Consider the following 27,376-nt stretch of genomic DNA (forward strand, 5'->3'; position numbering starts at 1 on the left):
GCAGGACCGGGGCGGGACTGGGTGGCCGACAGCCCCACCCCCTAAGTGCAGCGAGGAAAGAATTGCCCGAAAACATCCTCATGGCTTTTTGCCTCCTGGAACCTGGATATAACCGTAGTCATGGCATCTCAGAAAAGTCCAGAAGGCGAAACCGGGGCATCAGGGAGGAAAGTTTAATCTTTGTCCTTGATGCCCGATAGGTTGAGCCACAGGTGTCTTCCCGTGTTGACCAAAGCGGACATAGACCGGCCAATAGCACGGGCTGTCTGTTTGGACATGGGTAGAGATAGGTCCGTGGCTCAACGAAGCTCAGAAAAGGCTTGTTCGTTGTGAGAAATATAAATTGTCTGTCTTTAGTTTGACATCTAACTATGAATGTATGTGTGCGAATCACAGAATCACACCACATGCACAAAGAGTCCATAACCTTCATAGATGTTGTTAGTTTCTCTTGTCTTATCCTCTTTCAGAATGTTTTGCACTCCAACCAGCACATACTCTTTTCCTTAGCTAAATATCTCAGTCGGACATAACAAATATCTAGGACTGCTTGACCTCATATGATTACCGTTCCCATGCTATTCCGGTAAACATTTATTGTCCTTGGCTGTCTCGCAAGTCTTGCTATCACTATACAATTGGCTGTTGGTTGTTCTTTGTAATATGAAAGGTATAAATATTATGCTTGCTGTATTAAACTTTGAGTGGATTGAATAGAAACAACCGTGTGTTGTCTTTCTTTCTTCTCCCTTCATGAAGTCTCCAGATCTGCAGACTCCCGACTGCACTTACCTGGGCATGCACAAAAAGGGACCGAGGAATTCTTGATGGTAGAAGTGTTGTGTGCTAAACTACAAAGAGATCCAAGTTTCATTCCTAACATCGAGTCGAGTGCAGTACCCGCACTCAGGTCCTCCAGGTAAGCCTGTAATATAGCCATTGTGTGCAGAGCAGCACCAGCCTGACCCGCTGCTTGGTAAGCCCTCCCCACTAGCATGGAGGCAGTCCTGCATGGCTTTGTGGGGAGAGTGGGTCTCTTAGTGATGATGTCAGGCCAGGTGAGAGATAACCCACAAGTGTCTCTTCTACCTCTTCTAGTGTTCGACTATTGTAGGTGCTGTCTCAGCACCTATGATAGTCGAACATCGAGGGCATGAAGACACAGGAAGTAAAAAGACTCCTCCATGAACAAAAAAGACTTGTCATGGAGGTCATCAAAGAAAGGAAGGGATTAATACAGCTTTCCTTTCCCCCTTTTTTTTTTTTGGCCACCAGACAGAAATCTGTCCTTATAATTTGGGCGTTTTGGGGGGTGTAAGGTATGGCGGAGGATCAGTGGCCTTAACAGATTCACGAACAAACAAGAACTTACTGTTAAAAACTCCCCTAATTACTGAAATAGCGCCAACCAGCCTCCACAAGCACAATAAATGTATTGACAAAGAGACAATGAACTATTGACAGAGAACCGCATGTGACATCCGCATGCTCACCACGTGCTTATCGTGTGGACAGGAAGGGAGAAACTTTGAACGTAAAAATGTGTGTGTGTGTGTTTTTCAGTTAAACACAGAACTGCATATTGCTAATGAAATACGTGTAATCCCTGTATGTTGTGTATTTCTGAGGTATATCAAACTCGTTAGAACTGTTTCAGTTGTGTGTTTTAAACTCTGAGGCCTCATATTCAATAGCCTCAGTGTATATTCCCTTTTAAGTGCACTAAATATACCTTTCTTGGTATCAAATTAAACCTTACGATTTGTCCGAGCTGAATTCGAATATAAGATCTCTGTAGAATGATATTACGCGATGTTTTACTATCTTTTGAGTCATTCAGCCCAAAATCTCTTACTGTCATAAACATGCAAATGAGCTTTGACAAAGGAACTCTCTCATGCCCAGAGTAAGGGAGACTTTTACGACCTCCAAAGGAATGTTCAGAGAAGTGCTGACCCTCACTTCATTCTCTTACTGAGAAAGAGAAATGAACCCTGTTAATCCTATATATATATATATTCTATATATCCATGTGATAAATATTGACATGTATCTAATGTGCCATCTCACATTTTCCCTTAAATGTGCTTGATCTATGTTTTCTTGCAAACTAATGGGTTAATGTTTCAGACTTTGCATACTATGATTAACCAAAATCATATGTGTGGCATATTTGGTCTCTATAACTTGGTATTTTGAAGATTGAAATGACTGTGTACATGATATGTCGATAACAACAACATATTAGTATTACAAGTATGTTTCCTATTTTCTTTCTTGCACATGCAATGGGCAATTTTACAACAAAGAGCAATAAACCAAATTCCCGCCTAGAACTCAAACCCTTCTTATTGGTCGAGCCAATGAGAGGTGGGACCTGTTTCCTGAGGGTATAAAATTGCTGCGCCCACTTCCTCTCTCTCTCTCTCTCTCTCTCTCTCCTCTCTCTTGTCGCTTATCTCTTGCCCTCTGAGCCTTGTGCTCTCTCACTCTCTCGCTGAATGATGCCAAACTAGAAGGCCCCAAGGACTCCCAAGCGTGCGCCAGGCTACGTACGGCCTTGTCTTTCCATTCACCAAAGATATCAAGACAACATCATCAAAGATCAACTGGAGCCTCAACAAATTGCATCAGGACAGTTTAATTCAAATGGGACATGCAAGTATCAAACTTAGTCTCATTATTTGATACATTAAGTATCCTTAACCCCTTTCTAAAAAGGGCTAGTCAGAACTAATATGATGGTTTGCTCAGGCTGTTGATCTGCTGAACTTCAAACAATGCTATAACTTCTTGCCTTCCTGTATTCTGCTTCAGCCCTCTTTCCCTTGGTAAACTGTATGAATGTATGTATATGTTAGAGTAGTTTAAATGTTTAGTCTAGTTAATAAAGTCTTGTTCATGTCACATGTAAAGTTGTCTGTGTCTCAAGCTCATATCTAAAGTCACTAATCATAGATTTTGACTACTTGCTCTTAATACTTAGTAAGAAAGACATTTCCCATGCCCCGAAATGTACCTTTCTATTAATTAATTAATTAATAACCAATATTGAGTGTTCACGGATGAACCGAGTATTTGGTTGTGATGTTAATGTAGCTACATCAAGTTAACCCGATTAACTGATCCAAATATTCATAATTGATTATAACAAGTTATGATTGATTATTAATATTTCATAGAGCTGATTCAGCTACCTAATGGTGGAAGAATATAGAGCTGATTCGCTACATAATGGTGGAGAATGATGCGGGCATGATTAAACAAAGGTTATGAGCTTGAACCACTGTCAACCTAAAAGTGTGCATTGAATAATACCGGTCAGAATAGGACATGACATGCGAAACGGCATTTGCTTCACTAGTTGCTGGCTTGTTTGGATGCGGATAAAGTGATGGCTTGAATTGACATCTCTACTGTAATTGAAAGAGTCTTAACACATTTAAGCATATTTTCAAAAGGTATCAGTGTACGAGTAATATGATTTTAGCGTAAGAAACCCTAATTTCAGTATTAAAGTGTAAGTCTGTTTTGATGAAGGAATCTCAGCTCAGCGGCATGTAAACTGTACCAGAATTGATTGCTTAACCTGTTTCTGATGAAGAAATCTCAGTACAGTGTTATATAAATGTAGATTTGGGCGATGCTCCCTTTTCACAGTATAAAGGCCTTACAAATTATAGTTAGATTGATGTCCTTCATCTAAACTTTATCTGTGCATCTGAAGGGCTTAGCTTCCTGGTGATCAAAACTGTGTTTCACTCACTGAAACTCTGAAGTGCATGGGTTCCCATGACAACGACTTGTCACAGGAAGTGCTCACTCCAGAGAGCACATGTGTTTCCTTCCGACGCCATTTTGTAAACAAACCAGCCTAGGTGGCTAAGCTAACCCAACTTAGCAGCCCCTTAGCTTAGGCTAAGCTAACTAATAGCTTCAACAGTTAGGTGCTAGCATAATTTACATGAAGCCTTTATCTACAGCTTGTGTGCATGCAGAGTGAAGTGATCTAAACCATTTTCCTTTAACCCCATTTCTGGTTTCTGAATTCTCACTTTCTCTTTCCTTAACTTTAATTCTTCTCATCTATCTTCACCTGCACCTTTCAGGTGCATCCCTTACTGAACGCTGTTCAGCTAAATTTGCAGTTACTTTGTTAATTAAATCTAAAAACTTAATTACATGTAAACTGTTTAGATAGAGAATAATTTTTATAGTTATTGGGAACTTTCAATGGCACGTTGACTAAACTTTATAGAGGGACAAACACATTGTGTGGTCTTGAACACGTAACAGCTGTGACCAACTATAGAATGATGCCCAAAGCAAATCTAATTGTTGATCATAAGTGCTATTGATTATTCCCAATACAAGGTTATTCTGCTAATTTAATCACTTCTTCAAGTCTTTTTATTATTTTTACTAATAATAGAAGTCAGCTATTTATTTTCCCATTTAACCCTCTTGGTCTAGTGTGGTTTTATTTCCCCATAAAACTGCAAAAGTAACTAGACATACTTTTCTTCTCGATTTTGTGTTTATTTGCAACAAGTTGCTTAAATTTTATGAGCCAGCTACACTAGTAATCTAGACGATTTCTATGGCATAATTTTGAGCACCACTAATAGACACAATCTAATAGGAAAGCTCTTTTCTTCCTCTTTCTTTCTCTCTTCATGTGTTCAAAGATCAAGCCTGTTGTATGCTATCAGTAAGTGCTGATAAATAATTTGACCCAAAGAAACATCTTAAGTCATTTATTAAATCTAGGCTTACGCTCTTTTAGCAAAGCCACTCAGATCCACACAAATCTGAGCATCCTGCTATTTGCAGCTAAGATAGTAATAATCAGGAACACATTTCAATTGCTAACCACACCTAGCAAAACCTAGCTGTACATTATACACCTTGCTGTCTCACTTTGCCTTTAGCTCCAAATTCTGTTTGATCTTGCATTAGTCTCTTGCCCTTACTCTCACCAGAAGTGTGCCAAAATGTTGCAGATGCTCAGCCTAACTGCCCAGATGGCAGGCCAAAAGGACTGGCTAGGTGTTTTGAGGAACACCCTTTTATCCATGGCTGCTGACGACCTTCAGCAACAGAACAAAAAGCAACTGGAAAACGAGGGAAAAGAACTAATGACAGACGACTCAAACCAGAGGTATGAGCACAAATATCTGACTGAGGTTATCGCCCTGGCCCACAACCTCACAGGTTTGAAACAGGAGGTAAACAACCTCCAACGCCAGATCACTGAGTCCCAAACGGAGCTGACACATGCTAAAAACCGCATAGACCAGCTAGAGATGGAGGCTCAGGACAGACACAAGGACCCTGGCAGAAGGGAGTCACAGGAGGTAATCCACAGACTTCAAACGGCTCTGACAGCTGCTAAACAACAAGAGCAGCTGGAAAAGACAGCCAGAGAGCACCTGAAAAGGTACTCTTTCACAAAGATTCACTGTTAAAAACAGCAAATTCTGAACTCTTGGACAAAGATGCCAGAATCATGGCCTGTGAAGGTCAACTGAATGTGTCCAGAGCTGAAGTTAAAGTGCTGACTCAGCAGCTGGACAACACCAAAGATGAACTTGACATGGTCCAACGAGAACTGAGACACTCTTACCTGCTGCAAAAGGAACCACAGCAGGAGAGACATCTCACTCCCCACTTGCAATCAGCAGAGAAAACTCCCCAGCCAAGCACAGATTTACAAAGGGAGGAGACAAACCCCTATGCTTAACACGCCATCGGACAGTTTCCTTAAAGCTTCCTGCAGCCGCGGAAGGAAAAGGATTGATTCAGACGAATCTTGAAACGACACGTGTAGCTGACACTCAAAGACCTCAACCGAATGGCCAGACATATCCCTGCATTTACACCAGAGCTTGCAGGAGACCACGACGCCCACGCTTACCTGCGAGACATTGACTTTCACCTGCAGTCTTTGATGAGTGTGAACCATCAAGATAGACTCCATCTGATCTGGATCACGTCCAGCCCAGAGTTGCGACGCTTTCTGGCTCGACAGCCAGAAAACATCCAGTCTAACTACCAGCAGCTGAAACAAGCCATCATAAGGGAATTCTCAGAGTCTAAAAACGGACTGATCGCTGCCCTAGACACCAAACAGGGTCGGCATGAAACTCCCTATGTTTACTACCACAGACTCAGACGAGCTTACTCGAGCTCAGCAACAAACCTGGGATGGAGGAGGACACCAGCTTCAAGTGCCTTTTCCTCCGAAACCTCCATCCTATGGTAAGTCACCATTTAGGCATTATGGCCTGCCCCCACACAATGCCTATCCAACAACTGCGTGATCCTGACACAGAAGGCCTTTAACAAACACAAGGCCTCACCCAGCAAACACCACAGGACGTCCCACAGCAGTCTACAACAACATCCTCCTGTACACCTTTCAAACAGGTGCCAAACAGAGGCTGCACAAAGACAGCTAGAAACGCCTGTTACTGAGTTACAAGAGCTGCTAGCACTAGCAAAAGAGCTCCTGGAACAGAACTCCCCTGAGGAGTACTGGGAAGAACAAACCTCTGACTCTTGCCCAACACCACTCAGGCAAGCTCAAGTCAGCACTGCTGCCAGAGCAGAGTAACACTGCAGACTTCAGACACCTGGTGACTAGGTGCCGAACCAAGGGCTAACGGCCACCTGCTGCCCTTTTGCTACCAGTACTAGGTCAGTCTGAAACTCTCTCCACACTACACAATGCCCATAACCACTCCCTGCAGCCACAAACAAGCACCTGCCTCAAACTGAACTGACTTCATAATGACAGGTGACACACTGTCAAGGCACCTGCTGCCTCTGCACCTGCTGCAGAGACCTGGATGTGGCTACTGTCTACATCACCCACCGTGGAACAACCACCTGCTACAAAACCCTCATGATTCACCTGCCATCCGCCATTGTGATGATTGTCGTCCGATGATGTCTCCAACAGGGACACCACCTGGCTAAAAAGGGGAATGTAAGGTATGGCGGAGGATCAGTGGCCTTAACAGATTCACGTAACAAACAAGAACTTACTGTTAAAAACTCCCCTAATTACTGAAATAGCGCCAACCAGCCTCCACAAGCACAATAAATGTATTGACAAAGAGACAATGAACTATTGACAGAGAACCGCATGTGACATCCGCGATGCTCACCACGTGCTTATCGTGTGGACAGGAAGGGGGAAACTTTGAACGTAAAAATGTGTGTGTGTGTGTGTGTGTTTTTCAGTTAAACACAGAACTGCATATTGCTAATGAAATACGTGTAATCCCTGTATGTTGTGTATTTCTGAGGTATATCAAACTCGTTAGAACTGTTTCGTTGTGTGTTTTAAACTCTGAGGCCTCATATTCAATAGCCTCAGTGTATATTCCCTTTTTAAGTGCACTAAATATACCTTTCTTGGTATCAAATTAAACCTTACGATTTGTCCGAGCTGAATTCGAATATAAGATCTCTGTAGAATGATATTACGCGATGTTTTACTATCTTTTGAGTCATTCAGCCCAAAATCTCTTACTGTCATAAACATGCAAATGAGCTTTGACAAAGGAACTCTCTCATGCCCAGAGTAAGGGAGACTTTTACGACCTCCAAAGGAATGTTCAGAGAAGTGCTGACCCTCACTTCATTCTCTTACTGAGAAAGAGAAATGAACCCTGTTAATCCTATATATATATATTCTATATATCCATGTGATAAATATTGACATGTATCTAATGTGCCATCTCACATTTTCCCTTAAATGTGCTTGATCTATGTTTTCTTGCAAACTAATGGGTTAATGTTTCAGACTTTGCATACTATGATTAACCAAAATCATATGTGTGGCATATTTGGTCTCTATAACTTGGTATTTTGAAGATTGAAATGACTGTGTACATGATATGTCGATAACAACAACATATTAGTATTACAAGTATGTTTCCTATTTTCTTTCTTGCACATGCAATGGGCAATTTTACAACAAAGAGCAATAAACCAAATTCCCGCCTAGAACTCAAACCCTTCTTATTGGTCGAGCCAATGAGAGGTGGGACCTGTTTCCTGAGGGTATAAAATTGCTGCCCACTTCCTCTCTCTCTCTCTCCTCTCTCTTGTCGCTTATCTCTTGCTTCTCTCTGAGCCTTGTGCTCTCTCACTCTCTCGCTGAATGATGCCAAACTAGAAGGCCCCAAGGACTCCCAAGCGTGCGCCAGGCTACGTACGGCCTTGTCTTTCCATTCACCAAAGATATCAAGACAACATCATCAAAGATCAACTGGAGCCTCAACAAATTGCATCAGGACAGTTTAATTCAAATGGGACATGCAAGTATCAAACTTAGTCTCATTATTTGATACATTAAGTATCCTTAACCCCTTTCTAAAAAGGGCGTGTCAGAACTAATATGATGGTTTGCTCAGGCTGTTGATCTGCTGAACTTCAAACAATGCTATAACTTCTTGCCTTCCTGTATTCTGCTTCAGCCCTCTTTCCCTTGGTAAACTGTATGAATGTATGTATATGTATGTTAGAGTAGTTTAAATGTTTAGTCTAGTTAATAAAGTCTTGTTCATGTCACATGTAAAGTTGTCTGTGTCTCAAGCTCATATCTAAAGTCACTAATCATAGATTTTGACTACTTGCTCTTAATACTTAGTAAGAAAGACATTTCCCATGCCCCGAAATGTACCTTTCTATTAATTAATTAATTAATAATAACCAATATTGAGTGTTCACGGGATGAACCGAGTATTTGGTTGTGATGTTAATGTAGCTACATCAAGTTAACCCGATTAACTGATCCAAATATTCATAATTGATTATAACAAGTTATGATTGATTATTAATATTTCATAGAGCTGATTCGCTACCTAATGGTGGAAGAATATAGAGCTGATTCGCTACATAATGGTGGAAGAATATAGAGCTGATTCGCTACAGGGGGGATGCGGGTCTCTTATTCGCGTGGCCAGTCTAGCTGTAGTCTGGCCACAGCCTGAGTAACCACCTCAAGTAATTTCTCAACTTTATTATTGTGGAATGTAGAGAGGTTCAGCGCCCCCCTCGTGAAATGAAGAGATGCCGAGGCGCGCTTCAGGCTCACAAGAAGGATCAGCTGGATCTGGGGAGAGAGCGAGCGAAAGGGGCGGACCCGTCTCTCGCTCCTCAGCCAGATACATGCGAGAGAAACACGATGAAAGATTGGGCTGTGACTCCCGGAAGTAAGAGAGGCGAGGCGAGCGCGAAGCATTTCGCCCCCGAAAGCAGATCGAAATGCACGCACCCGCCCCAGTGCAAGAGCAGCATGCTCTTCCCCCAAACAAACAAAACAAAACTGATGTGTGTCCGTCTCAGTCATAGAGCGGAGACAGGGAAATACGCATCGTTTGCCTTGATTTTCAGTCATTTTTTCTTAAAACGACAGAAAGATATATATATATTTTTTCTTTTTCTTTTCAGAGGAAACAGAAAGGAGAAAAGGTTCACTGCACACTGCCTAACAGAATCTAACTCCTAACAGAGGAAAGAAAGTTTGACAGTTTGTGATAGCACACAGCACAGAATGGCTCTGAAGATGAAATACCTGATGATGCACCGGTGACGCATCTATTTATAGCCACTGCGCCAGGTGCGTCCAACAGGGCCGTGCAGAGACCTTTTGGAGGGGCAGGTGCTCAAAGTATAAAAGGGGCACATGGAACAAGGCATTAAATAGCGCGGTGCTCAAAATATCAATACAGTAATATATCGTGACACATTCCTTGCTGATTCGCGTATCGATACGGATGATTCTGTATTGTTACGGCAGCAAATGCTGTGATGCAGTTTTGGAAAAGAAACAGAACAGAAAAGACAATTTTAAGTTTAAAAGTTAAAAAAATATTTTCTGTCCATAATAATTAGAAACTGAAGTGTCTTAAGTTGTACCAACCTGATGGCTTTTTCCTTCTCTGCCTATACAGAATAATTAAGAACAGCCGTTATAGTAAAAACTATAGTAAACGTTATAGTAAAATCAACGTGGCTCATGTTTCGTACAGTAGAGTATAGTTTTATTTAATGCCATGTCAGCATTTGTGGCTATTTTGATGGCAAAAACTGAATTACAAAAATACAAGAGTTCCATTAATATAATAAAAACAAAAACAAAGCAAACAGAAAAAATACAGCAATTTTATTTTACAGCAAATACAACAGATCTTTTACATTAATGTGATACCTGTTCTGGTAAAATCTTACTAAATTCCTTGAGTATGCATGCTGCCTTTGCTGTTGTTGTTGCTGCTGCTAATACTGGAGTTGATCTGAGAGACTGTAGACATTAAAACAACAAACATATAGGAGATATATTAGCTGATTAAACAATTGTTATGTTACCATGACAAGATGTAAAGATTGCCGAGAGTGTTTGGAACTGGCTCACTGACCTGCCAAGGCTGACTGCTCCAAGAAAATAAGAGGGAGATGCTCACAGAGGCTGCTGCACACCAAGAGCTGCAGGTAGAGAAATAAGATACCAGATTCAAAAAGTAAAATTATCTGAGAAAAAAAAACATTAATGGGGGATAGGATGATGGTGGCCATGGCAGGGGTGAGAGTAAGACACAAACATCTACATAGACAGAGGTGTGTGTGCTTGTGTGTCTACAGTACACAATACTGTGATCATGATTTCAAGTTGCATTGTGACTCTTCATCTTCAATATTGTAGAACTGCCACAGTTTCTTCACAGCTTGGAGTGCTGCTGTTGGAATGCTGCTGTTGGAATGCTAGCTGATTTCCAGTTCTCTGGGACTGTCAGGCAATGGAAGGCATGCAATATTTCCCATTTGGAATTATCTCCTCCTTTAAAGCATCTCTGAATAGTGGTCTTTGCTGTTGTAGAAAGAAAATATTTTTGTCATTTAAAATATAATTATATTTTAATCCTGTTCTGAATTGTTTTATTTTTATAATGATAATTCAGAGAATGAGAAAATCAGTATAAGCCTTATCAGTGTTGTTGTGATAATTATTTTAAGGCACTCTACATTTTTTAAAAATAAATACTGAAATAATAATAATAATTTAGTCAAAAGGCATAAAAAAGACAAGACCCCTCGACGCCTGTGAGTGAGTGAAACTTTTCTCCCTCAAACAGCAAGCTAACGTAACGTTACTTCTACAGGCTACACACAGCAATATATACAACATATCTGCATGCTCTCTTCACATCGTTCTTGTAAAATAATAATAATAAGTAAATAAACATCAAAATCACTTCACTGGGAATGAATCCCCACTTACCAGCTGCCGCGGTCGCGGTGTTGAAGATATCTTCCGGTAATTAAAAAATGCACGTGCTGCGGCCGTGCGGCGTGAGGAATAGTCCCGGTCGGATGAGGTCGTCGTCAGGTGAAAGGTCATCATCTGGATAATTTTATTTAAGGCTAAATTATTAATCATACATTTTACTAATATTTAGATTTGGCATAGGCAGGCATTCACAAAAGGGCCTTTAATAAATAAAAAAAATTTGAGGAATTTTTTCTTTGACAAAAGGGCACTTTGGGCACCAAGGGGCAAAGGGGCAGGTGCTCAAGCACCCAACACCCCCCCTCTGCACGTGCCTGGCGTCCAATGATTACATCGGCAGAGGCTATAAATTCCAGTCAATGTTCATTGACGTGTTGCAAACATATTCACAGCTGGTCACACTGAGACGTGTTCCCAAAGCGCTTAGCAAAAGCGCAGCATCATAGTGAAGCTTTTTGTAAAGGGAACTATTTTCCACGTCCTTGTGAAGCTTTAGAAGGCATTATTTCAGTCTTACCATCATGAAGAAACAAATCAACAGATGAAAAAAATTATTGTTTGTTAAATGAACTCAGCTTCAACTCACTCCATCATCTTGGTGGATTTCCTGCCTCTGTCCAGAGGAAAGATAATGTAAGGAATGCTACGGAAAGTCAGCGATACTCAAGATTCGGTTGGTGGCTCGCCATCTTGATTCCATGTAGTCTTCATGCGGTGATATGCAGTTCGTTGCGTCATCGTCTTCACAGTTAGAAAACTCAACAAAAACAACTAAAAACTTCTGTATCACAAATAACTCAAAACAAATGTAATCACTCTGTTTCTAGATGTATTGCCTAGTTTAGATCACAATTTCACGTGTTTTATAATCACTATTTTCTCCGCCGATCTTTCTGTGCTCCAGTCTCTTCTACTCCCCCATCTTCCTCTGCTCAATCATCACTCCTATTGGTCAACTGTAAATCTCTTTCCGTATTTCTCTTAAAGGGATACACACACTTAAACTACATACATTCGTTTCATACTGCAACATGAGAACATATACAATTTTAAACATCACATGAAGTTTTAATTTCACAAACCTTGAATTTAATTATTTTATTTTAGTTTCTTTTAGCAATTATTTTTAGATTTCTGTTTATTATTAGCTTTTAGTAATACACCAAGTTTGTTCTTTTATGTAATTATGATATTCAAAAACTCCCTGTCAAAATTTCTTTCATCAACAAGTTATTTTGGCATGGACTCTCATTTACAAGAGTTACTTTTCTCCTCATTGGTGTTACATATGGAACAATAGGAACATTTTATTTAAGAATAAATCTTTGTTCTATAATTACTGGGTCAGTAATGGAATATTTCGTGTTAGACAGATCTTTAATAACGAAGGTCTGTTTTTTAGGTATACTGAATTTCTTTCAGAATATAATATACCAGTAACTCCTAAAGCATTTTCTACATTATGGATGCTATTCCATCTGTCTTACACATAATTTTCAAAAATAATCCTCTCGCTTTAGGTTCATTACCCTCTCCTGAACCTGTAAGCACACCTATTGGTGAGATATATTTCACTGAGAAAAAAGGAAGAAATCATAAAGTAAGAGCTCTATTCCTTGAGAACATTGTCTCTGCCCCTCCTGTAGTCTCATTTAGGACTCTCTGATCATTTAAATTGGAAAATATATGGTCCATGCAAAAAAGCTTTTTCCTCACAAAGTCAAAGAAATATCTTTATCGCACGCGCGATAGATTAAAGCCACACGAGGAAAGAGGAAGAACTCGCGCACTTTTTAAATCCTCACGTGCATTATTGACACTTGCGCACAGTAGTTCATTGCAGCACTTTAATTAATGTGTAATTCTCTTTTAATTTAAGTAATGCCCTCTTTCTATCTTTTCTTGTTTATTATTTTAGTTACTTTTTAGTTTTGTTTCTGTTTTGATTTATGGTGTTGGTAAAGTAGTTTCCTTAATTATTCTTATATTGCTGTTATTCTTAATATTTATTGTTGTGTAGTAATTCTGTTGTACCACACTGTAAACTGAATGTTCAAATAAAGCATTTAAAAAATATATACATAATAATAATAATTAAAAAAATCTAATCTTATAGTCAGAATCGAAGAGAAAGTTGAAGAGCTGCATCATGATACCAATTAAACCTGATTGGATTGAATTTGTCAATCTGAAACTCTTGAGTTCGTTCAGAGACCTTCATGTTACAGACCTCTGCTGCAGCTTTAAATGTTGTTTGTCTGTTTTCAGACTCCTCCTCCTCCTCAGGTGACAGGTGAATGTGAAACTATTAAATCAGCAGACATTTTATGACTCGAGCAGGAAATTACAAGATGAGAGAAAAATAGAAAAAGTTCGACAGTTTGTGCTGCACTGAATTGTCTGAAACTATAAATCAATTGATGAAGTATTTTGTAGGTGATATTCTAGTCAGTAAACAGGAAGTGAACATCAACAGCTCTTGACAGGTGAGTACTGAACTGCTGCTAAACAAACCAAAACTCACAAGACAACAATAATAAACCTTTCACACTATCAGCTACAGTAAGACATCTAACAGATATGTAAGTATTATTCACAGCAGAACAAACAGATACTGAGACTTTTGCTCTTTTATCTGAATTGTCAGTATGTGTTTCTTTGGCACTGAAATGTTACTGATTTGATTGGCCTGAATATAGATGATGTCCCGTTTGTTGACAGGTGTTCAATGGACTGTTCAGATGATGTCATGGACTCCACAAAGGATCTCAGTGGACAGACAGACACAGGGGAGGTCAAGAGGTCAGAGGATTTCAATGGTTTAATAAAATACACTGATAGATATTTCTGATATGCTGCACAACACTACAGTATAAAAACACTCCGACTGGATTATCTCAAGCAGAAACATGTGAAAACAGCTTTAGGGTAAAGTGAGATCTACAGTAAGATGACAGTGAGACGGTTTGATTCATCACAGACAGAACTGGAAAAACTTGTACAGTCAGTTGAATGTAGAAGATGAAACTGCATCTGCCGGCAGGTCATCCCCACCTTCCTGAATCTGGGAGGGAACAGGGGGAGGCAAACAACAATAATAATTAAAAACACAGGGTACTCACTGTAACAGCGATTATGGATTTCTTCCATAAATGTTCAAGGTGTATTTCAGAAGCCTCATGTTAGATTTAAAGAACCCCTTGTGTCACTACATCAAGATAACTGATAAATCACATAAACTAAACTCTGATTATTTGCTGTTTTAGTGTCATTCATGGAGAATCTCCTGAATCCAGCTGTGTGTCCATGAAGAGTGACGGGTCAATGGGTCGTCCATATAACTTCAGTTCAGGAGCTCCTTGTGCTGATGTGAGGTGAGGACTCTCATGTTGACTGACAGTATGAACATGTACATCACAGTCTGAGGGGCGATTAGAAAGAATCCAGTGTAAAAAATAACACAACAGTTAAAAGAAATGTTATCAAATGGATCAATACTGATTATATGTCACTGTCATGCATATATACATGTGATATGTACATTTGTTTACAATCACTGTGTAATGCACACACATCATGACCGTACACCAGTGAGGTCAGGTGTCATTACATGTGTCAGTTTTATAACATAACATGAGTCAAAAGCAATAACACTAGAAATTCATGAAGGATTGTGTTAAAGGAATAGCTCGACCTGATCTAAAAACACACAAGATCATCTCAGACTTTTTATAATACAGTGATGAAATCAGTCCAGAAAAAATCATAAAACCACGAGAAACTTTCGATGTTTGTTATTTTCAATAAATAAACGGTCCGTCATCAATTATTCCTTACAGAAATGGAGCAAATTGGTCAAATATTTGTGCACATTTCAGACCTGCTGTTTTTCTTTCTGTGAGATGACCATGACAACAGCTACAGACATGTTGAATCTGAAATGAGTCAATTACACTTCTGTGGATTTAAATGAGAAATCTTCATCTTGTGTTTGAAGATATTTGATGTTCTTCTTTCATCAGTTTCTTTTCTCCTTGTTTTCTGCCGTGTGAATAGAGATGATGTGACTGGAGACCTGCAGCAGGATTCTCATCCACCAGTAGATGATGTTCTTCAGACAGTCAAAGACAAACACAAAACCAGCATGAAGAACAAGTATGAGAGCTTATTTGAGGGAATCAAACTACACGAGAATCAAACGCTCCTGAACAGGATTTACACACAGCTCTACATCATAGAGGGAGAGAGTGAAGGGGTGAATGAAGAACATGAGGTTTTACACATGGAGAAAACACCCAGAACTCAACACCATCAAGAAACTCCAATCTACTGCAATGACATCTTTAAACCTGAAGCAGGATGTGAGGAGAAGAGAACAGAGCAAATAAAGACTGTTCTCACTAAAGGCATCGCTGGAATTGGAAAAACAGTCTCTGTGCAGAAGTTCATTGTGGACTGGGCCGAGGGAAAGGCCAATCGGGATGTAGATTTCATGTTTGTGCTTCCATTTCGAGAGCTGAACTTGATTAAAGATGAGCAGTACAGTCTTCACAAACTTCTGCTGGACTTTCATCCTGAACTTCACGATCTGGACTCAAAGATTTATGATGAGTGTAAACTTGTGTTCATCTTTGATGGTCTGGATGAAAGCAGAATTAAACTGGAGTTTTCAGACATTGAGAAAGTTCCTGATGTGACTGAGACTTCATCAGTGGGTGTGTTGATGTCAGACCTCATCAAAGGAGATCTGCTTCCCTCTGCTCTCATCTGGATCACCTCCAGACCAGCAGCAGCCAATCAGATCCCCTCCAAATACATCAAGCGTGTGACAGAGATTCAGGGATTCAATGACCCTCAGAAGGAGGAATATTTCAGGAAGAGAATCAGTGATGAGCATCAAGCCAGCAGAATCATTTCACACATTAGAAGAGCAAGAAGCCTCCACATCATGTGCCACATACCAGTCTTCTGCTGGATCTCATCCACTGTGCTTCAAAACATCCTGAAACAAGACGACAGTGCAGAAATCCCTCAAACTCTGACTGAAATGTACATCCACTTCCTGCTCATTCAGATCAATGTGAGGAATCAGAAGTATGATGAGAAACTCCTGCAGTCCAACAGAGAAGTGGTTGTGAAACTTGCTGAACTGGCTTTCAAACAGCTGATGAAGGGCAATGTCATGTTCTATGAGGAGGACCTGAAAGAGAGCGGCATAGATGTCACTGACGCCTCAGTGTATTCTGGGATCTGCACTGAGATCTTTAAGGAGGAATCTGTGATTCATCAGAGGAAAGTCTACAGCTTCATTCATCTGAGCTTTCAGGAGTTTCTGGCTGCTTTCTTTGTGTTTTACTCACATTTAAAGAAGAAGAACAGTGAACCACTGCAGATGTTTCTGGATTATAGATATGAATCAAACATTAGAGGAAACTGTCTGTATAATCTACTAACAGCAGCAGTTAATAGAGCCCTTCAGAGTGCAAATGGACATCTGGATCTATTCCTGCGATTCCTGCTGGGCATCTCACTGGAGTCCAATCAGAGACTCTTCCAGGATCTACTGACACACACACAGAACAGTTCAAAGAAGATCAGAGAAATCACAAAGTACATTAAAGACACAATCAAGCGTGGTGAATATCTCTCAGCTGACAGATCCATCAGACGGTTCAGTGGTGATGATGATGATGACAGATCCATCAGTCGGGTCAGTAATAACTATAAACCTCTCTCAGCTGACAGATCCATCAATCTGTTCCTGTGTCTGCTGGAGATGAACGATCAGACTCTGTCCAGAGAGATTCAGGAGTTTGTGAAATCAGACAAACACTCAGAGGAGAAACTCTCTCCTGCTCAATGTTCAGCGATCGCCTACATGCTTCAGATATCAGAGGAGGTGATGGATGAGTTTGATCTGAAGAAATACAACACATCAGATGAGGGCAGAAGACGACTGATACCAGCTGTGATGAACTGCAGAAAAGCTCTGTGAGTATTCATTAATGTCATCACACAAGATAATGAGATTACCTGCAGTTGACTGTGACATGATACAGTGCTGATGCTCTATGTGTACCTGTGCTGCATACAAGATCAAAATACATCATGATGAAGATGAAACTAGCTCAGCTGACAGATCATCAATCTGTTCTTCTGTCTGTCTGAAGTGAATGTTCAGACTCTGTACGCTACAAATCTGATGCTCTGTTTGTTCTTAACCACAAAGACTAGAGGTCTGCAAACTGTCAGGTATCAGGTGGGGTTCAGGTCATTTTTGAACTCTGTAGTCCAGAGCTGGTGAGAGGGTATTCTTTGAGTTTTGCTCTTGCTGGGCCTGTTTCTACAGTTCCTAAATATTTCACCCAATACTGTCCTCGACTAACTCATCCTCTCTCCTCCCTGAATCATCTGTGATGCAAAAGAACAGATACAGCACATAACTTATTGCAAATCAGCTTCAAACAACTAATTCATCAAGTGCTACATATGTCAAATTGTGGACCAATACCATTGAAGTAAATGTATTGGGAAGAGCAGATCAGTGGGATTGCCCTAATATCTATCATGATTCTTGAATTTTCATGTACATTAACATAAAGTCATCACAAAAGAGTTATATTATAGTGAGTAAAGTGAGGTAAAAAAAATATTGAATATAAATAATTTATATTTTTTGACATAAATAGTCAAAATGATGTATAAGATCCTAAGTTAAAGCAATACATGAATGACTTTAGTCTAAGTTCATTAACACACTATGGCATCGAACTGTATATAATTCTCATCATCTCTATGAGAATAATTCATCTGTCAAAATCCTTTCATTAGGATCATTGAGATAAACAATGTTTCACTTTTAACTTTCTCTAAAGTAAAGTGACTGATTAATTGTTACCAGTTTCCATGCCTGATTCTGGCACAGCTGCTTCTCCTCAGTCTGTAGCTCATCTTTGCTACACTCTACAAAACCATTTAATCAAATCAAAGTGTATATTTCCTACAAACTAATATCACAAAACAAGTCACACATACAATTTATGCTAATGCTTATTGGTTATCCTTAGAGAAAACAACACCTGATAAACAAGGAATGTATTCAGTGCAGTGGGATAAAACTAATGTTCCTGGTTACCTACAGCATGAACAATAGCAAGGTGTTTATCTTCAAATGCGATGAGAAGCATGCTGGTCCAAGTGCTAACGTAGCCTATGGTAATAACTAGCCTACTGTGGGTGAAAGCCAGACAAATGATGATCTTTAGACTTTAAGGACCAAAACAAATTTGAATTCTTACCCACTGACTTCTTTTGGAAAAATCCCCAAAGCCTCATTTTTGCTGTCTTTCCTGCTAACTGCTGTTAACTCGCCACTAAGAAACGTTAGTTGATGTCAACGACTGTGCTAGCTCCTCCCCTACCTGCTGCATATTCAACAGAGAGGAAGAAACGGAGTCGCCCATAGCCTACCGACAGCAAAGAAACGTATTCTATAGGCTAGATTATTTTTAAGACCCATGTCTATTTTTACAGGCTGTATGCAGTATGTGCAACACCAAAACACAATGAAATAAGGCAACTCATGATTACAGGGGTTTACATAGGCTATTGTCCAGTTTCATATTTGTCAGTCAACTTTTCAAAATACATTCGGGGCTACACTCAAAATCGGCTGACGCCGCGTCTGGTGACATGTAAATAAACACAAACTCCAAATCTGTCATTCTCTGTGCGGTCAGAGCCTCTTCAATCAGTCACAGAAGAGACCCAATCTGAGCGGGCATCAAGACCGGGAGAGATTTAAAGTTCCACCGGCTGATGTGCACGCTAAAGCTACGTTCACACTGCCAGCGACTTTGTCACTGCAGGTCGCCAGTGGCTGGTGGTGAAGTTGCTAGTATGCCGACCCACAACTGGTTGCCTTGTAACGTTTATAAATGACATTCACGGATACCATTCCATTGCTGTTGACAGCAAATCGCTTTTAAAAACAAACATTCTAGAGGGAAAATACTAAATATAAATGTAATCAGTGCATAAACTGCTTTATATCAAAGATGAACGAGAAACAAGGCGTGTTCTTTGCCATAGCGGCTGTTTATCTGCGGCGAACACAAACGCCGGTCTGTCTGGGTCCACAAAACCATTCAATCTCAGAGTCAGCACGGCGAGTACCACTGGCTGGTGCAAGAGCTGCGGCTGGATATGCTATATCCATATCATAGAGCACTGGAAAATTGCTAACAGCAAGAAAGTCTGGTTCCAGCTGTACTTTAGGCTTGACAGGACCCAGTTAGATGAGCTGCTGCAGAGAGTGGGTCCCCTGATTTTCCCATTAATGCAGGAGCTGAGAGAAGGATAACATGAGTTCTACCGTCTTCTCTCCTATTGGCGGTCACTTCCGTAAGTCGCTCTTCATTTGAATAAAGTTAAACTTGTCTCAACTTTTTCGCGTCGCTGGACACGCCCACATCTGGTCGCCAATGGAAGTCGCTGTGCTCTCATTGAAAATTAATGGGATGGTGTCGCTGTCTCGCGCGATGTTGCTGGCAGTGTGTACGCAGCTTAACACGGAGACGCTCGTCTCACCCCCGCTGTCTGTAGCTCACAACGTCATCATCATGAGATCATCATAACATCAATCTTATGTGAAAAATAACACTAAAATGACAACAACAATAAAATGTGTGTATATATATTTACAGGTGAAACTCGAAAAATTAGAATATCGTGCAAAAGTTCATTAATTTCAGTAATTCAACTTAAAAGGTGAAACTAATATATTATATAGACTCATTACAAGCAAAGTAAGATATTTCAAGCCTTTATTTGATATAATTTTGATGATTATGGCTTACAGCTTATGAAAACCCCAAATTCAGAATCTCAGAAAATTAGAATATTGTGAAAAGGTTCAGTATTGTAGCTCAAAGTGTCACACTCTAATCAGCTAAACACCTGCAAAGGGTTCCTGAGCCTTTAAATGGTCTCTCAGTCTGGTTCAGTTGAATTCACAATCATGGGGAAGACTGCTGACCTGACAGTTGTGCAGAAAACCATCATTGACACCCTCCACAAGGAGGGAAAGCCTCAAAAGGTAATTGAAAACATGATCAGCTTGCTCAATGGATTCTAAATATAAAAGGTTTTGTTTTACCCCCAGCATGGGATGCTAGTGCTAGCTTAACTAGCTTCACCTAAAACTGAAAGAATATCCTGGTCAACCAATTTCACCAGTTAGATGCCCTCTCATAGTTTGTGGTTTTTACATTTATGCATTTGACAGACGCTTTTATCCAAATCCCTTATTACAGGGACAATCCCCCCGGAGCAATAATGGCATCAGCATTTTTTATCAAACTTCAACATGTTATCAAAAACTGTCCCTAAATACTTGTATTCCTCTACTACATTCACCTGTGTACCATTAATAATCACAGGTTGAAGTTAAAGTGTTTTCTTACTAACATTGATATCCATCTCTTTAGTCTTTGAGACATTCAAGTCTAGTTTCATACTTTTACACCAAGAGATAAATCTGTGTGAGCCGGACCATAATCCTGGTATAAATGTGAAAGCAAGGAAAGAACTGTAACCCGTGTTTCTAGGTAAGTGTAACTGATAACTAATTTGATTAGCTATAAAGTAAAACTGGGCCAATATCAGAAACTCCCAGAAACTATTAGAAACGACTGCGGAGCCTGAAGTAGTAAACGGTCAGCAGAGAACAGACAACACAAAACCGGTACGTTTGAAAAATATATTATACAAAATTATAAAACAGTTATTCACATTCCCTGCCTACCTAAGCCGGCTTTCTGAGGGCACAGGTGCACCATAAAGGGATCCAAAATAAATAACTCCAAACAAAAGTGTCTCTTTGTGAAACTTTTCCAAACAGAGTTAAAGAAATTAAAGTTGCTTCCTTTTGAGTCTATGAAAGTCCTTGGTGTGTGTGTGTGTTTCTTGAAGTATGTATGTTCTTCTCACTACCCGGGTAGGTTTACGTGTGATCTTATCCGTTTCTCAAATGATGGCTCCAAAGATGCCACGGCTGGCCACACCAGGCTCTTGGTCCATTCACTGTCGACCTCTGGGTTTGGCTCGCCACTGACCGCCAGGGTCAGGTTCAGATGATCTCTCTCTAAAAAAAAAACAATCTAAGCATACAGTACAGGATGCATTAGTTACTATTGTCTCATTTCTGTTTAAATCCGATCAACTAATCTCCACTCAAATGTCAAATATAACCAATTGTAAAAGGATATAAATACTCTAATCATTATGTAAATGAATAGGTACACACTAGGGATGCAACGAAATTTCATCCGCAGAAAATTTTCGGCCGAAAATGGCACTTTCGGTTTTCGGCCGAAAATATGAGCCGAAAATATATACCTCCTCGCCCCGCAGTGCTCTGATTTCACTCTGGATCGATCTAGCCCTTATCACGGCGCTACCAAACAAAGGCCGATCATGTCAGCGGTGTGGAAATTCTTCAAAGTTTCTGATAAGGACATCACATTTGCGATCTGCAGTGTTTGTTCAGCAGAACTTTCAAGATATATACAGGTGAAACTCGAAAAATTAGAATATCGTGCAAAAGTTCATTAATTTCAGTAATTCAACTTAAAAGGTGAAACTAATATATTATATAGACTCATTACAAGCAAAGTAAGATATTTCAAGCCTTTATTTGATATAATTTTGATGATTATGGCTTACAGCTTATGAAAACCCCAAATTCAGAATCTCAGAAAATTAGAATATTGTGAAAAGGTTCAGTATTGTAGCTCAAAGTGTCACACTCTAATCAGCTAAACACCTGCAAAGGGTTCCTGAGCCTTTAAATGGTCTCTCAGTCTGGTTCAGTTGAATTCACAATCATGGGGAAGACTGCTGACCTGACAGTTGTGCAGAAAACCATCATTGACACCCTCCACAAGGAGGGAAAGCCTCAAAAGGTAATTGCAAAAGAAGTTGGATGTTCTCAAAGTGCTGTATCAAAGCACATTACTAGAAAGTTAAGTGGAAGGGAAAAGTGTGGAAGAAAAAGGTGCACAAGCAGCAGGGATGACCGTAGCCTGGAGAGGATTGTCAGGAAAAGGCCATTCAAATGTGTGGGGGAGCTTCACAAGGAGTGGACTGAGGCTGGAGTTACTGCATCAAGAGCCACCACACACAGACGGGTCCTGGACATGGGCTTCAAATGTCAAACGTCTTACCTGGGCTAAAGAAAAAAAGAACTGGTCTGTTGCTCAGTGGTCCAAAGTCCTCTTTTCTGATGAGAGCAAATTTTGGAAACCAAGGTCCCAGAGTCTGGAGGAAGAATGGAGAGGCACACAATCCAAGATGCTTGAAGTCCAGTGTGAAGTTTCCACAGTCTGTGTTGGTTTGGGGAGCCATGTCATCGGCTGGTGTTGGTCCACTGTGCTTTATTAAGTCCAGTGTCAACGCAGCCGTCTACCGGTACATTGTAGAGCACTTCATGCTTCCTTCAGCAGACAAGCTTTATGGAGATGCTGACTTCATTTTCCAGCAGGACTTGGCACCTGCCCACACTGCCAAAAGTACCAAAACCTGGTTCAATGACCATGGTATTACTGTGCTTGATTGGCCAGCAAACTCGCCTGACCTGAACCCCATAGAGAATCTATGGGGCATTGCCAAGAGAAAGATGAGAGACATGAGACCAAACAATGCAGAAGAGCTGAAGGCCGCTATTGAAGCATCTTGGTCTTCCATAACACCTCAGCAGTGCCACAGGCTGATAGCATCCATGCCACGCCGCATTGAGGCAGTAATTAATGCAAAAGGGGCCCAAACCAAGTACTGAGTACATATGCATGATTATACTTTTCTGAGGGCCGACATTTCTGTATTTAAAATCCTTTTTTTATTGATTTCATGTAATATTCTAATTTTCTGAGATTCTGAATTTGGGGTTTTCATAAGCTGTAAGCCATAATCATCAAAATTATATCAAATAAAGGCTTGAAATATCTTACTTTGCTTGTAATGAGTCTATATAATATATTAGTTTCACCTTTTAAGTTGAATTACTGAAATTAATGAACTTTTGCACGATATTCTAATTTTTCGAGTTTCACCTGTATATATAGGTTTTGTATAGACAAGATTGACAAATGCTTATCAATAATACTCTTATGGCTAAAATGTTTACAGTGTTCAGTTACTAAAATGTCAATATGAATTGTTACTCAAATATGACTGTTTTCATTGACTAAAACTACATTAAAAGCCCAGACTTTGTCAACTAGAACTTGACTAAAAATAATAAAAATAGGATAAGGTTGATTTAAATATGATAAAAATCCTGTCAAATGTCTTTTTAGTTAAGACTAAATGAAAAAACATCTGAAAAATTAACACTAGTATTCAGTTGCCAGGTCATTAGTAGTGTATTAATGCAAAGCCAACGTTTACGTGTTATTAACGTCACTTTTGATCAGTATTGCACCACCTCCGCCTCATTTTGAGCCAGAATAACCCTGGTTATATGGTGATATTTTGGCATTAAGATAACTGACGCTGAGCAGAGAGCAAAATTTGCTAAATTAAAGTTGCTACATCACATGGCAACAAGAGGGGTGGTGGCATAGTGGGCTAAAGCACAGAACTGGTAATCAGAAGGTTGCTGGTTTGATCCCCACAGTCACCACCATTGTGTCCTTGAGTAAGACACTTAACTCCAGGTTGCTCCGGGGGGATTGTCCCTGTAATAAGTGTACTGTAAGTCACTTTGGATAAAAGCATCTGCCAAATGCATAAATGTAAATGTAAACACGACAAATTTATATCAGCACCTCAAACAGCACAGAGAAAAGTATGATGAATGCATGATGGTGAAAGCCCAGATTAGTAAAGAGACCGCTGAAACAACAGCCTGTACGCCAAACAAAACGAAGCACAATTACAGATGTGTTTGTGAGTGTCACGCCGTATGACAAGTCTTCACAGAGATATAAAGAAATCACTGACTCCATAACGCACCGCTAGCAAAGTGTGATTTCAGAAAATGATCCACACACTGGACAAGCGGTACCAGAGATAAGTAGAACTTTTTAGAAAGAGGATTTGGATATACCAGTTGGTCATTAAAACACAACAACAGTTTTAGTGGTTTGAGTGAACCACACTTTTATATCCAGTTTCCTTTTCAAAAGAGTTTATACAAAGTACATGTTACATCCTGCTTAAATGTCCCTGTTTGTTTGGACAATCTTATTTTCATGAAAATGTGTATGTTCTTATTTATTCTATTTAATTTAGGTGTAATATTGAGAAAATAACAAGTCTGCAGTAATGCAAAGATATTATTTAATTTTGTAAAAATATGATGTTAATTTGAAAACACTGCGTTTATAGTTGTTGTTGTTGTTGCTAGTTTGTATGTATGAGTTGAGAAATACACATTTCAGCATAATCAGTATCTATTTGTGCATTTTCCTTGAAAACCAAGCAAGTTGACTCATGATACCATTTGTTTATTATATCACAATATTAACCTCAATAATCGCAATATGACATTTTCCCCAAATCGTGCAGCCCTAATTCACGCTGGTCTTTTTGTCACTACTTTCCTCTGTGACATAGATCAATACTTTGGCAACGTCACTACCTATTTCAACAAATTCACTTTGAGAAGAAATTATAAAGCGAGTAAGGCCACGTACACACTGCAGCTAAATACGGTTGTCAGTTCATCTTTGAGTGCTTGATCTGTAGGAGTCCAGAGAGAGCGTGCACTGTTTAAAAACAGCCGCATAGACGCACTTAAACAAAACACGGCAATTCAGTTGATGACTAAACATTGCAGGATAATAAAACGTCTCTGGTGGTAATCTCTTCACTCAATAACAGTGAACACAAAACAGGTTAAACTAGTAGCATTCATGTTTATTCTTCACAGGCGTGAGACGCTGCAGCGTTGCTAAGGTCATCACTTGTCAATCATCACAAGTGCGGGAGTAACTCCTGTATTCCACACATTGAATGAAAATTTAAGGGATTCACTCCTGCATTTAAACTTTGTAGTTTACAAAGTGATTTCTAAGTGATTTCGGGTTGGGTTCAGGCTTAACATTTGACGACACTGTAAAATGGCAGGCAAAACTGCTAAAAATACATAGATTTGCCGCTTGAAGGTCTCTGCGTTGTTCTGTCTTTTCTGAGCACTGAAGTAAAGCAATTATTGTTAATAATTTGCACTTTACAAATTCATCCCATTATTAATTTTATCTGACTCCAGTTTTATATTAATCTGACTCCAATTTTAAGTTGACCTCTGATTTAGATTAAAGCTCTAAATTCTTTCTGATTATTCTTTTATTTTAATCATTTAAGTTATTGATTACTCTGAATCCTCTTCTATTCATTTACCTTTTGATCAGTTTCTAATGAGATTCAAACTGATTGTCTTTAAGTGGCTTCCTCCTACATTAAAGCTTCAGTTATGATAGAAATGATTCTTAAAATGGGATTCTCCTGCTTGGTTCCTCCAGAGCGGTTTCTCCTATTTTAAAGACCCAGTATTGATATAAATGATTTCAGAGGAATGCAGAATAAATCAAAAAGTAGGTAGGATTTAAAACACAAGTTAAAGAAACAAGTCAAAGAACATACCTGACAGTTGAGAAAAGTACATGTAATTGCAAAGCATGGGAAATCTGAATGCAGATTCCAATTATTACAGTAACACACATTGAGGTGTGGGATCATCTGGCTACAGAGAACCTTGAGCTCTGGGACAGCTTTCCTTAAATATCCAGAGAGAATACACATTGTGTACCAAATGGTATTTGTTCAGTATTTGGCAAAGACCTTATAACTTTGTTGTCATTAAGTTTTATAAACCTGGGGACAAAACACTATACCAGACGCACCGAGACATTTTAAATGATACCAAACATGTTACACAAGTTACATTATTTGTATACATCAGATATGGTCTTTTGTTACATACAGACCTTAGGTGAGTTTGAGGTGATTCTGGGCTGGAGGGGAATGGATGATGAGGAGAGGGGAGAGAATGGGACAGATGTGGAAGGGCAACAACGAGGTGTGATTTTACAGTCTTCGCTCAGTGGGGTGTGATGCCTCAGGAAGAGTTGCTAATTGTGAGAAAGTTCATTTGTTGATTTTCTCAAAGATCATACATTTGCTCTTTGCCTTTGAATGCAAACACATTGGCACCCCGCCTTACAACACTGTTCAGTTATGGTCAGGTCACACAGTCTCAGAGACGGGTCTGGTTTGGGCTTCAACTTGAGGCCCGTGCAGACCTCTAACCAAAACATCAATGGTGCATTCAGTGAATATGATGTTCTTTTGTTTTTTAAAGCATTAGAGGCACAAATGCCTGAATATTAAACTATTATCTAACATAAAAATAACCTTGCATGAAAAGAAGCTAGTTTTAAACACACAATGTCTCCATGTTAACATGTTGAATTGGCCTGTCTCATCTCAAGAGATCTTGATCTTCTCAATTATATACGACTGAATTAAAATGAGCACATAGATGAGTCCATAGGTGCCCCCATGAAGACACGCCCCTTAAGTGGGATGAGTCTGATTCATTCCTATGCAATACTGATGGGGCTAAAGAGAGACTGGAGTAAAGATTATTTCATGTGATTCAGAATTTTAAATCCAGGTATGTTCAGCTCTCATACCCATCTTAACCACTGGGGTGAGAGTGAGAGTCTCCTAATTACTAAATCAGATTGGGTCTCTGTGTGTTATTAAAGAAGTCTGACTGAACAGAACATTCACAGATTTAACAAATGCTAGTGTGACGGTCTTGCCCGGGTGGTGTATGTACTGCGTGTGACTCACTGCATAATGGAGAAAAAAAAATTAAATAAGGGTTTCGTGGCACAGAGAATGAATCAGTCCTACATGAAACAAGATAATACACGGAGGAATTACGATCAAGCCTCATGAAACAAAGTCAGAATAACTCGATATAAAAGAACACATTCGACGCCAACACACGTCAACAGATCCCCAACATGTTCATTACAAGATTCACAATAGAGCAGTTATTTA

General features: G+C 39.7%; 1 protein-coding gene across 2 annotated transcripts in view; it reads left to right on the forward strand.

Annotated features, from left to right (window-relative positions):
• The window catches only part of LOC127652415 (NACHT, LRR and PYD domains-containing protein 3-like), a 148,876-nt gene that overhangs the window by 99,296 nt on the left and 22,204 nt on the right, over window positions 1-27,376 (forward strand). The window contains exons 1-4 of one of the 2 annotated variants that reach the window (XM_052138537.1): window positions 13,640-13,788; window positions 14,024-14,104; window positions 14,569-14,676; window positions 15,359-17,293. In XM_052138537.1, coding sequence (XP_051994497.1) covers window positions 14,031-14,104; window positions 14,569-14,676; window positions 15,359-17,293 — 2,117 coding nt within the window. In that variant the 5' untranslated portion in view covers window positions 13,640-13,788; window positions 14,024-14,030. Of the gene's footprint in view, window positions 1-13,639; window positions 13,789-14,023; window positions 14,105-14,568; window positions 14,677-15,358; window positions 17,294-27,376 lie in introns of those variants that run through there. The other variant, XM_052138539.1, reaches the window with a different exon arrangement.

The sequence above is a fragment of the Xyrauchen texanus genome, chromosome 12 (genome assembly GCF_025860055.1).
Source record: "Xyrauchen texanus isolate HMW12.3.18 chromosome 12, RBS_HiC_50CHRs, whole genome shotgun sequence".
NCBI classification, from domain to species: Eukaryota; Metazoa; Chordata; class Actinopteri; order Cypriniformes; family Catostomidae; genus Xyrauchen; species Xyrauchen texanus.